Genomic DNA, 13,031 nt, shown 5'->3' on the forward strand with positions numbered 1-13,031 from the left:
TGGAGGATGATGGGGGTTGTGTACCACGGCCGGTGTATGTGTGGAGGATGAGGGGGGTTGTGGTACCACGGCCGGTGTATGTGTGGAGGATGAGGGGGGTTGTGGTACCACGGCCGGTGTATGTGTGGAGGATGAGGGGGGTTGTGGTACCACGGCCGGTGTATGTGTGGAGGATGAGGGGGGTTGTGGTACCACGGCCGGTGTATGTGTGGAGGATGATGGGGGTTATGGTACCACGGCCGGTGTATGTGTGGAGGATGATGGGGGTTATGGTACCACGGCCGGTGTATGTGTGGAGGATGATGGGGGTTATGGTACCACGGCCGGTGTATGTGTGGAGGATGAGGGGGATTGTGTACCACGGCCGGTGTATGTGTGGAGGATGAGGGGGGTTGTGGTACCACGGCCAGTGTATGTGTGGAGGATGATGGGGGTTATGGTACCATGGCCGGTGTATATGTGGAGGATGAGGGGGGTTGTGGTACCACGGCCGGTGTATGTGTGGAGGATGAGGGGGGTTGTGGTACCACGGCCGGTGTATGTGTGGAGGATGAGGGGGGTTGTGGTACCACGGCCGGTGTATGTGTGGAGGATGATGGGGGTTATGGTACCACGGCCGGTGTATGTGTGGAGGATGAGGGGGGTTGTGGTACCACGGCCGGTGTATGTGTGGAGGATGATGGGGGTTATGGTACCACGGCCGGTGTATGTGTGGAGGATGAGGGGGGTTGTGGTACCACGGCCGGTGTATGTGTGGAGGATGAGGGGGGTTGTGGTACCACGGCCGGTGTATGTGTGGAGGATGAGGGGGGTTGTGGTACCACGGCCGGTGTATGTGTGGAGGATGAGGGGGGTTATGGTACCACGGCCGGTGTATGTGTGGAGGATGAGGGGGGTTATGGTACCACGGCCGGTGTATGTGTGGAGGATGAGGGGGGTTGTGGTACCACGGCCGGTGTATGTGTGGAGGATGAGGGGGGTTGTGGTACCACGGCCGGTGTATGTGTGGAGGATGAGGGGGGTTGTGGTACCACGGCCGGTGTATGTGTGGAGGATGAGGGGGGTTGTGGTACCACGGCCGGTGTATGTGTGGAGGATGAGGGGGGTTTGTGTACTACGGTCGAGAGAGGGAATATGGATGGGAGGTAGAAGCCGCACGTTATTTGCCCTGGTTAAAGATGGTGGCCCCATCACTTCCTCTTTTCCGGCGCTGGTTGATGACTCGCGTGTGATTTGCGGAGACTGTAACCGGATCCAGAGAGTGCAGATGTAAAATACACCCTGCAAGACGGCATGGAGGCAAGGAGCTGTACAGAGGGGGGTCTGCACTAAGTAGGGGGATTCTGTTCTGAGGGAGGGGGTTCTGTACTGAGAAGGGGGATTCTGTACTGAGGGAGGGGGTCTATTCTGAGGGGAGGTAGGGTCTGTACTGAGGAGGGGGGCTCTTTCTGTACTAGGGAAGGGCGTCTGTATTGAGAGGGGGGAGGAAGTTCTGTACTGGGAGGGGGCTCTTTCTGTACTAGGGAAGGGGGTCTGTACTGAGAGGGGGAGGAGGTTATGTACTGAGGAGGGGGGTTCTTTCTCTACTTGGGAGTGGGGGTCTGGACTGAGAGGGGGGAGGAGGTTCTGGACTGAGGTGTTTTTTTCTGTACTGAGGAGGAGGGGGATTTGTACTGAGAAGGGGGTCTACTGAGGAGGGGGTTCTGAACTGAGGAGGGTTGTTCTTTCTTTACTGGGGGGTTCTTTCTGTACTGAGGAGGAGGGGGGTCTACTGAGAAGGGGGGGTTCTTTCTGTACTGAGAAGGGGGGTTCTTTCTGTGCTGTGGAGGGGGTGTGTGTTCTGTACTGAGGAGGAGGGGGGTCTGTACTGAGGGGGGGGGAGGTTTCTTTCTGTACTGAGGAGGGGGGTTGTTTTTGTCTTTTTGTACTGAAGAGGAGGGGGGGTCTGTACTGAGAAGGGGGGTTCTTTCTGTACTGAGGAGAAGGGGGTCTGTACTGAGGAGGGGAGGTTCTGTACTGAGAAGGGGGGGTTCTTTCTGCACTGAGAAAGGGTTCTGTACCGAGGAGGAGGGGGGGGGGGTCTGTACTGAGGAGGGTGGTTCTTTCTGTACTGAGGAGGGGGGGCCCTTTATGTACTGAGAAAGGGGGGTTCTTTATGTACTGAGGAGGGGGGTTCTTCATTTACTGAGGAGGGGGTCTGTACTGAGGAGGGTGGTTTTTCTGTACTGAGGAGAGGGGATCTGTACTGAGAAGGGTGGAGGAGGTTCTGTACTGAGGAGGGGAGGTTCTTTCTGTACTGGGAAGCGGGGGTTCTTTGTACTGAGGAGGAGGGTGTCTGTACTGAGGAGGGTGGTTCTTTCTGTACTGAGGAGGGCGGTTCTTTCTGTACTGAGGAGGGGGGGTTCTTTATGTACTGAGAAGGGGTTCTTTACTGAGAAAGGGTGGTCTGTACTGAGGAGGGTGGTTCTTTCTGTACTGAGAAGGGGGTCTGTACTGAGGAGGGGGTCTGTACTGGGGAGGAGGAGGAGGGTGGTCTGTATTGAGAAGGGGAGGTTCTTTCTGTACTGAGAAAGGGTTCTGTAATGAGAAGGAGGGGGAGGGGGTCTGTACCAAGGAGGGAGTGTGTAAAGAGGAGGGTGGTTCTTTCTGTACTGAGGAGGGGTTCTGTACTGAGGAGGGGGTCTTTACTGGGGAGGAGGAGGAGGGTGGTCTGTACTGAGGAGGGTGGTTCTTTCTGTACTGAGAAAGGGTTCTGTACTGAGGAGGAGGGGGGGTCTGTACTGAGGAGGGCGGTTCTTTCTGTAGTGAGAAGGGGTTCTTTATTGAGGAGGAGGGGGTCTGTACTGAGAAGGGGTGGTCTGTACTGAGGAGGGGGGTTCTTTCTGTACTGAGAAGGGGGGGTTCTTTCTGTACTGAGAAGGGGGGGTTCTTTCTGTACTGAGAAGGGGGGGTTCTTTCTGTACTGAGGAGGAGGGGGGGTCTGTACCAAGGAGGGGGTCTGTGCTGAGGAGTGCGGTTCTTTCTGTACTGTGGAGGGGGAGTTCTTTCTATACTGAGGAGGAGTCGGTCTGTACTGAGAAGAGGTGTTTCTTTCTGTACTGAGAAGGGGGTCAGTACTGGGGAGGAGGGTGGGGGGTCTGTACCAAGGAGGGGGTGTGTACTGAGGAGGGCGGTTCTTTCTGCACTGAGGAGGGGGGGTTCTTTATGTACTAAGAAGGGGTTCTTTACTGAGGAGGAGGGGGTCTGTACTGAGAAAGGGTGGTCTGTACTGAGGAGGGTTGTTCTTTCTGTACTGAGAAGGGGGTCTGTACTGAGGAGGGGGTCTGTACTGAGAAGGGTAGGTTCTTTCTGTACTTAGAAGGGGGGTTCTTTCTGTACTGAGGAGGAGGGGGTCTGTACTGGGGAGGAGGGTGGGGGGTCTGTACCAAGGAAGGGGTGTGTACTGAGGAGGGCGGTTCTTTCTGTACTGAGGAGGGGGGTTCTTTATGTACTAAGAAGGGGTTCTTTACTGAGGAGGAGGGGGTCTGTACTGAGAAGGGGGTCTGTACTGAGGAGGGGGTCTGTACTTAGGAGGAGGAGGGTCTGTACTGAGAAGGGGAGGTTCTTTCTGTACTGAGAAGGGGGTCTGTACTGAGGAGGGGGTCTGTACTGGGGAGGAGAAGGAGGGGGGTCTGTACTGAGAAGCGTAGGTTCTTTCTGTACTGAGAAGGGGGGGTCTGTACTGGGAAGGGGGTTCTGTCTGTACTGAAGAGGGGGGTTCTTTCTGTACTGAGGAGGGGGGTTCTTCGGTACTGAGGAGGAGGGGTTCTGTACTGAGGGGGGTCTTTACTGAGGAGTGGGGGTTTGTACTGAGGAGGGTGGTTCTTTCTGTACTGTGGAGGGGGGGGGGTTCTTTCTGTACTGAGGAGGAGGGGGGTCTGTACCAAGGAGGGGTCTGTACTGAGGAGGGCGGTTCTTTCTGTACTGAGGAGGGGGGGTTATTTATGTAATGAGAAGGGGTTCTTTACTGAGGAGGAAGGGGTCTGTACTGAGAAAAGGTGCTCTGTACTGAGGAAGGTGGTTCTTTCTGTACTGAGAAGGGGGTCTGTACTGAGGAGGGGGTCTGTACTGGGGAGGAGGAGGAGGGGGGTTCTTTCTGTACTGAGGAGGGGGGGTTCTTTCTGTACTGAGGAGGGGGGGTTCTTTCTGTACTGAGGAGGAGGCGGTCTGTACTGAGAAGGGGTTGTCTGTACTGAGGAGCTGGGTTCTGTGCTGAGGAGCGTGGTTCTTTCTCTACTGAGATGGGGGTCTGTACTGAGGAGGGGGTCTGTACTGGGGAAGAGGAGGAGGGGGTCTGTACTGAGAAGGGTAGGTTCTTTCTGTACTGAGAAGGGGGGTCTGTACTGAGGAGGGGGGTTCTGTCTGTACTGAGAAGGGGGTCTGTACTGAGGAGGGGGTCTGTACTGGGGAGAAGGAGGAGGGGGTCTGTACTGAGAACCGTAGGTTCTTTCTGTACTGAGAAGGGGGGTCTGTACTGAGATGGGGGGGGTTCTTTCTGTACTGAGGAGGGGGGGTTCTTTCTTTACTGAGGAGGGGGGGTCTGTACTGAGAATGAGATGTTCTTTCTGTACTGAGGAGGACGGGATCTGTACCGAGAGGGGGGGTTCTGTACTGAAGAGGGGGGTCTTTACTGTGGAGGGGGATTCTTTCTGTACTGATGAGTAGGTCTGTACTGTGGAGGAGGAGGGGGGTTCTTTCTGTACTGAGAGCGGGGTTCTGTACTGAGGGGGTCTTTACTGAGTGGGGGTTTGTACTGAGGAGGGGGTTCTTTCTATACTGAGGTATACTGAAGAGGGGGGTTCTTTCTGTACTGAGGAGGGGTTCTTTATTGAGAGGAGGGAGTCTGTACTTATGGGGGGATCTGTACTGAGGGGGAGGTCTGAACTGAGGGGATGGGGGTCTGTACTTAATGGGAGGCCTGTACTGAGGGGAGAGAGGATCTGTACTGAGGGGTCTGTACTAAGGGGAGGGAGGGTCTGTATTGATGGGGAGATCCTTTACTCATTGGGGGTTGCTCCTTGTACTGATGGGGGGTCTGTACTGAGAGGGGGTCTATACTGATGAAGAGTCCTGTACTCAATTATTATTATTATTTGTATACATTTTTATAGCGCCATTTATTCCATGGCTCTTTACATGTGAATACGGGGCAAATATAGACAAATACTTTAACCCCTTAGTGACCGAGCCAAATTTTTGAAATCTGACCAGTGTCACTTTATGTGGTAATAACTCTGCAACGCTTCAACAAATCCCAGTGATTTTGAGATTGTTTTTTCGTGACACATTATACTTTATGATAATGGTAAATTTAGTTCAATATTTTTTGTGTTTATTTATAAAAAATATAAAAAATGTGAGAAAAATGTTAAAAAATTAGCAATTTTCTAAATTTGAATGATTATCCCTTTAATCCAGATAGTCATACAACAGCAAACCATTAATAAATAACATTTCCCACATGTCTGCTTTACATCAGCATCATTTGTAAAATGTTCTTTTATTTTGTTAGCATTTTAGGAGGTTTAAAAATGTAGCAGCAATTTTTCATTTTTTCAAAGAAATTTACCACATTTATTTTTTTAGGGACTTATCCATGTTTGAAGTGACTTTAGGGGTCCCATATATTGGGAAACCCCTAAACGTGATATCATTTTAAAAACAGCACCCCTAGACATATTGAAAACTGCTGTCAGGTAGTTTATTAACCCTTCAGGTGCTTTACAGGAATTAATGCAAAGTGGTATGACAGAAATGAAAAAGTGTATGTTTACCACCTAAATGTTGCTAACTTCTAAACAGATTACTACAGCCATCAGACTCTAAGGCCGCTATTTGGTCATGAATTGCCATCGCAAACATCAGGACAACAAAATCATGATCTGAGGGCACCAATTGGGATAAAGAAGAAGCCCCCACACTCTGTTAATCATTTATAATGATGTAGTCACTATTGACAGCAGCATCTAAGGGGTTAAACAGATTTAGAAGGTGCAAATACTGACCGTGGCTGATACAGCAAGTTGTCAGCTATAGTGTACAACCAACAGATGCTGGATTGTCATCTGTATGGGGAGGCTATTCTCTTATATCTCAGGTCAGTTAAAAGACGTATTGGCGGTCATTAAGGGGTTAAACATGAGCAAAAAACAAGGTACACAGGTACATAAGGAGGGAGGACCCTGCCCGTGAGGGCTCACAGTTCGCAGGGGATGGGTGAGGATACTCTAGGAGAGGGTAGATGAGGTGGGGTCCTGTACTCATAGGTGGGAGTTGCTCCTTGCTCCTATGGTTTGGAGTCCTGTACTCATGGTTGGGAGTCCCTTCTTGTACTGACGGGAGGGGGGGAGTACCAGTCTGTACTCATGGCTGGTGGTCACTCCTTGTACCAATGGGGGGTGCTGTACTTATGGGTAGTGGGGTTGCTCCTCGTACTGATGGGGGGGTCCCATACTCATGGTTGTGGGTCGCTCCTTGTGCTGATGGGGGGTCCTGCACTTATGGCTGGTGGTACTGATGAGGGGGTGCCATACTCATGGGTGGGGGGTTGCTTTTCGTACTGATGGAGGGGGTCCCATACTCATGGTTGGAGGGTCCTGTACTGATGGGGAGGGGGTCCCATACTCATTTGTGGGGGGTTGCTCCTTGTACTGATAGGGGTTCCGTACTACTAGGTGGGGGGGGGAATCGCTCTTCTTGCTCATGGGAGGGTCCTGTACTCATGCCTGGGGGTTGCTCCTCGTACTGATGTGGCATCCTGTACTCATGGCTTGGGGCCGCTCCTCGTTCTGATGGGAGGTTCTGTACTCGTGGCTGGGGGCCGCTCCTTGTTCTGATGGAGGGTCCTGTACTCATGGCTGGAGGTTGCTCCTTGTACTGATGGGCGGGGTCCTGTACTCATGGCTGGGGTTGCTCCTTGTATTGATTGGGTGTCTTGTATCCTGCAGATTCTTCTCAGATGTGCTCAGAGATCAGCTCAGGTAAGTTGTCTCTACCCTGAGGGGTCGCTTGTGCAGGGTAGTCACATTTCTGGAGTCTTAATGCCGTGATGCTGAGTTCACTCTGGCTTTTCTATCTAGCTGTGTTCGGTCAGGTGTGTGCTAAACAGGGGACGATGCAGTGTGGTACCCCCAACACAGCAGCCGGCCCCCCGAGAAGTCTTTCGTACCACCGAGTCTGATCCTGTAAGTATTCTACTGCACCACCACCTGCGATATCACAAATCTTAGTGCCCACCCCCTGTATTATTATATGGTCGCTGCCCCCCGGGAAATATAATGTCGTCAATACTTCCCTGTCGTACTGTCTTGTGGTTACTGCCCCCCACCCCCCCGTATTATCATGTGGTCACTGCCCCCCTGTATTTAAAGAAAGGCTTACAGCATTCGCTAAATTGGGGCTCCTGTTCCAAGTCCAAGGAACCCTCTTGGAAAGTCCAGACAATCTAAAAAAAAAAAAGAACAGCGCTCCATCCAGGTGTAGTAATAAAAAAAGGACTTTATTCCACCTTAATGCAAACGACGTTTCGACCACCAATAGGTCTTTGTCAACTTGACAAAGACCTATTGGTGGTCGAAACATCATATGCATAAAGGTAAAGTGAAGTCCTTTTTTTATTACTACACCTGGATGGAGACCCCCTCCCCCCCCCCCCGTATTACCATGTCGTCACTTCGCCCCCTGTATTATCATGTTGTCACTTTGCCCCCCTGTATTATCATGTCGTCTCTTCGCCCCCCTGTGTTATCATGTCGTCTCTGCCCCCCCCCCCCCCCTGTATTATCAAGTTGTCACTTCGCCCCCGTTTTATCATGTCGTCACTACGCCCCCTGTATTATCATATGGTCACTGCCCCCCTCCTTTATTATCATTTGGTCACCGTCCCCCTGTAATGTGGTCACTGCCCCCCCTGTACCCCTGTAATATCATGTGGTCTCTGCCCCCCTGTAATATCATGTGGTCACTGCCGCCCCTGTATTACTGTTGTATTACGTGGTCACTGCATCCCCCCCCCCGTAGTATCATGTGGTCACTGCACCCCAACCAGTAGTAGTATCGTGGTCACTGCACACCCCCCCCCCCCCCGTAGTATCATGTGGTCACTGCATCCCCCCTGTAGTTTCATGTGGTCACTGCACCCCCCTGTAGTATCATGTGGTCACTGCACCCCCCTGTAGAATCATGTGGTCACTGCACCCCCCTGTAGAATCATGTGATCACTGCACCCCCCCGGTAGTATCATGTAGTCACTGCACCCCCCGTAGTATCATGTGGTCACTGCCCCCCTGTATTACTGTAGTATCATGTGGTCACTGCCTCCACTGTATTACTGTAGTATTATGTGGTCACTGCAACCCCCCCCCCCCCCCCCCCCCCGTATTACCGTGTGGTCACTGCCCCCCGTGGGGGTGGTTTTCCCTTCTCTCCCCCCTCCCCCCCCATAACCTCACCGTCTTTAGGATGCTCTTCGCGGACCTTTGTGGCTTTTGTCCCCTAGGACAGGCAGACGTCCGACGACGAGGGCCAGTTTTACTCCATCCCTTCAGAGTCTGTTCGGACCATCTTCCCCCACGGGTTGCCCCGACGCTTCCAGTTGCAGGTGAGCGTGCAGCGGGTGAGCACTGTCTGCTCCACGTCTTTGTGGTGACTCCGTTTTCTCTGCAGTGCTCCACCTTCCATGAAACCAGTATAATGGTACGGCGGCCGGCGCTGGAGCTTATACAGTACCTGCGGGACTCAGACCTTTCCCAACCTGCACTCTGCTACGTCCTGTGTATCCTTCCTGCAGCTTTTTACTGGGCGGTCATACGATGGTGGGCGGGGGGACACATTGCGTTCTAACTCTATATATGATCCTTAATGTGTTGGCAGACGGGAAAATTGGGACAGGGAAGAGTCTGACGATGTGTCATGTCTTACACTACTGCCACTCGCAGGGCTGGCTCATCGTACACCTGCCTGACGGTGAGTCCAACACGTCGCCATATGAGGGGGCGGACGGTGGGTGAGAGGAGGCAGACTTCCTGCAGGTGGGGGGCAGGAGGCAGACTGCTAGCAGGTACGTTTGGGGCTAGGCAAGGGCTGGATGGCAGAAGGCAGAAGACCCACAAGTGGGTGGCTGGCTAGGCAATGGGTGGCTTGCTAGGCAGTGGGTGAACAGCCCGGAGGTGGTGGATGGGGCAATGGGGGTGGACAGCCTACATGTACCTGGTTGGGGTGGAGGTGGGAGGCAGTGGGTGGACAGCCCGCAGATGGGTGGGAGGGAGGCAAGAGAGAGACCGCCTGCAGGTGGGCGGTTGGGTGTGGGAGGAGGTGGCAAGGCATGAATGGTCCGCAGTTGGGTGAGGGGGTGGCAGGGCGTTAATGGCCTGCAGGTGGATGGCGGGGAGGCACGAGGTGAATGGCCCTCTGGTGGGTAAGTGGGTTGAGGGGAGGTGTTTGGCTCAGAGGAGGTGGGAGGCAGGTTGAGGACGGCCTGCAAATGGGTAGGGGGACGCGGGAGGCGGACGGCCCGGATGGGAGACCGGGGTAGAAGGTGGAGAGACCGGAGGTGGGATAAGGGGGACAGCCCGGAGGTAGGAGGCAGACGGTAGGGGGATGGGTAGGTAGGAGGTCGATGGCTGGAGGCGGACAGCCAGGAGGTGGGTATGGGGGGGGGGTAGAATGAGGTATAAGGTGGAGGTGAGGGGGGGGAAGGTAGAAGGCGGATGGACAGGAAGAGGTGTGTGTACAGGGTTGGGGGGCTTTGGTATGTGACGCCGATTCGCTCTCTGGTTGCAGCGCATCTTCTGGTGAAGAACTGTAAAGAGCTGTTGACGTCGTCGCACAGTCAGCAGCGCTGGGATCAGCCGCTCGAGGCCTGCTCTTGGCTGAAGAACTTCAGGGCTTCCAATGAGCACTTCCTCTCTCAGGTGAATATACAGATAAGGGTTAACAGCTGTAGATTCTGTGAGGGTATCATCAATTTAATGGTGGGTGTGAGATCATGTGAGGCCTGAGGATGGTGGGAGTTGTGGATTGGGATCAACTTGCTCTGATGTTCATGCGCTTCCTCCTGAAATGTTGGTCGTTGAATTTTGTCTCCTGCTGTTGCAGATTGTGACGCAGCAGCGCTACGTGTGGAGTAAACGAGAGGCCACGGAGGCGGGGAGACCATTGGGGGAGGTGGTGGATCAGGTGAGTGAGGAGCAGCTTCTCTCCTGGGGGGTGAGGAGCGGCTCCTCTCCTGGGGCCAAGTGTCGGGGGTGAGAGGAGCGGCTCCTCTCCTGGGGGCTGAGTATCGTGGGTGCGAGGAGCGGCTCCTGTCCTAAGGCTGTTGGTGGGTGCGAGGAGCTGCTGCTGTCCTGGGGCCGAGTGTTGGGGTTGCGAGGAGCGGCTCCTCTCCTGGGGCCGAGTGTCGTGGGTGTGAGGAGCGGCTCCTCTCCTGGGAGTGTGTTGGGGATGTGAGGAGTGGCTCCTTTCATGGGGGCCAGTGTTGGGGGGTGTAAGGAGCGGCTCGTCTCCTTGGTTTCAGTGTCAGGGTTGTGAGGAGCTGCTCCTCTGCTGGGAACATCTCATGATTTTGCCTCTTTCAGGGTCTCGCCAGGGTGAAGACTTCCAGCGATGTGGTTGGGGTGGTACTGAAGGAGCTGAAGCTGCAGAGCGGAGGCCAGGCTTTCCGCCTTTTGGTGTCTGTAGATGGAGTGAATGCTTTATGGGGGAGGAGCACCATTAGGAAAGAAGATAAATCCTTTGTAAGTGCCCCCCCTTGTGGTCCTCCTTCTGTGGCCCCCCTTGTGGTCGTCCCTCCACGTGGCCCCCCCTTGTGGTTATCCCTCCACGTGGGTCCCCTTGTGGATCTCCCTTCACGTGGGTCCCCTTTTCAATGTCCTCCGTCCACGTGGCCTCCCTTGTTGTCGTCCTCCCTCCATGTCCCCCTCTTTGTGCCCCTCCCCCCTTGTGAGCTCGTCTATGACCACTGCAGTCTGTTGCAGGTGTCTCCGGAGGAGTTGACTCTTGTCCATAATTTCAGGAAAATGCTGCGGAATGACTGGGTAAGAGGTGTCCATCTGATTACTGCTCATTGTCTATCAGATTCTGTTGTTTATGCTGCCTTAGTTTTGTTGTAGACAGGTGGCGCCATAGTGACAAGTGTCACCCACACCGGCTCCGTGTTCACCTCGAAGTCGTCCTATCTACCGCAGGCGCTGCTGGGGAAGGTGAGTAATAAACCAGGAACTTGTACTACATTAACATGTAGATCAGGGGTGTCAAACTGCATTCCTCGAGGGCCGCAAACAGGTCATGGTTTCAGGATTTCCTTGTATTGCACAGGTGATAATTTATTCACCTGCACAGAATGATTCCAGCACCTTGTGTAATGCAAAGGAAATCTTGAAAACACGCATGGTCTGAGGCCCTCGAGGAATGCAGTTTGACACCCCTGATGTAGATGCTTCATGAACCGGTGTCTCTCGCACACTCCGATCAGTAGCCAGCGTCTCTGGCTCACAAACCAATCAGGAGCCATTGTCTCTTGTGCACACATGGCAAGCACTGAGTACTCATTACACATGTGCAGGGGGCCGTCGAGCCTCACGGGTGACGCTCAGGGTGTGCTCAGTCAGGCCTTGCAGGTGACGGACCTTGTGTTGCAGGGCGGCTTCGATGCTCTTGATCCCTTCATCCCGGTGCTCGTCGACTCATACAGCGAGAAGGAGTTTGAGAGCTGCTACCGCTATTACACCGAGAGGAGGTGGCTGCAGCATGAGAAAGGTACGGCGCCCCCTGCGGGCTGGGTGTGATCCGCTGTCGGGGTGTCGGTACATGTATTGCATCCAGTGTGTACGTGGTAAACTGAGGCTTTTGTGATTTTAGCACGGACGGAGGAAGGGAAGAAGGAAATTATCTTCTTGTGTAACTACAACCCCCGGGAGATGGAGAAGCTCTGTGCCTTCCTGTAGGTGACTGTTGCTGGGCCCCAGGATGTCACCTTATTGGGGACATACAGATCCCCTTTATCCAACCCACTGCAATCTATAACTGAGAGGACCTCACCAGCATCAGGGATGTTGCGACCATCAGAGGCCCTGCACAATGGCTGCAGAGCACTACGTCAGTTGCACAGCGCCTTCCATCATCTGCTCTGCAGGAGACTCTTAGGGCTTATGTTCAGGGCTGTGGAGTTGGTAAGCCACAGTTGCGACTCTGACCCCGACTCCTGGATTTTATCAGGTTCCGACTCCGGCTCCGACTCCTTCATAAATGGCCAATTCGTAACAATAAATTTACTGTTGTCAAATATTAACATCGTGCTTATTCAGTTTCTCACCATCATATAAGTAATCAGACCACTTAGAGCAAAAACTATATTTATTAGAATACTTTTAGAATATAGCAAATAACTTTTATAAACTTTTCTAAACTCTTGTAAGTAAATATGCAATAAACACTGTTATGCAGTTAATAAGAAGAAATCTATAACTTTGTCCTCAGAAAAAGTATTGCCTCTGTCAGATCCTCCTTCATGGATGCCCTCAAATCTGATCTAATTATTTTGAGAGCAGAGAACAACCTCTCTACACTAACTTGGGTTGGTGGCAAAGCAGTAACCACTCGGGCAACATCTCTGACAATGTCAGGATACAGAGGAATCGCTTGTTGCACTGTTATTTTTGATGAACGGTTAAATTTCTCAATTTCTTTTAGTGCACATGAAAAATTCTGCTGAAATGTACTGGCTGTGTTCTTTGATGGGGATGCCTCTTCTATGCGGGAACGCTTTGCACGGTCCTTGTGATCCAAATATTTTTCTAAATTAAATTCTTCATCAGTTGATGAGGGTGAAGATGTGGCAGGACGACCAAATTCTTCTTGTTCCTCCTGACTGTTCTGCAACCCTTTCATTCTTACTGCTATTTCAAACAGAGCTTTTCCTTTAGTTAGCTGTTGATCATCTAGAAGAATCCGATGCATTGGGTCTACATAAACAGCTGCCAAAAGAATGTTATTTT

At 52.7% G+C, this 13,031-nt stretch overlaps 1 protein-coding gene across 1 annotated transcript; it reads left to right on the top strand.

Moving 5' to 3' along the window:
* The first annotated feature begins 1,071 nt into the window (after positions 1-1,071).
* DAP3 (death associated protein 3) lies at positions 1,072-12,325 on the top strand. The gene is made up of 13 exons (XM_069725934.1): positions 1,072-1,299; positions 6,987-7,019; positions 7,119-7,223; positions 8,537-8,638; positions 8,704-8,812; positions 8,911-9,003; positions 9,820-9,950; positions 10,135-10,215; positions 10,614-10,772; positions 11,013-11,072; positions 11,148-11,237; positions 11,676-11,793; positions 11,896-12,325. The coding sequence occupies exons 1-13, from the start codon at positions 1,294-1,296 to the stop codon at positions 11,979-11,981; spliced, it is 1,173 nt and encodes a 390-aa protein (XP_069582035.1). The 5' UTR covers positions 1,072-1,293; the 3' UTR covers positions 11,982-12,325.
* The last annotated feature ends 706 nt before the right edge of the window (positions 12,326-13,031 follow it).

This window comes from Ranitomeya imitator, chromosome 1 (assembly GCF_032444005.1).
Source record: "Ranitomeya imitator isolate aRanImi1 chromosome 1, aRanImi1.pri, whole genome shotgun sequence".
NCBI classification, from domain to species: Eukaryota; Metazoa; Chordata; class Amphibia; order Anura; family Dendrobatidae; genus Ranitomeya; species Ranitomeya imitator.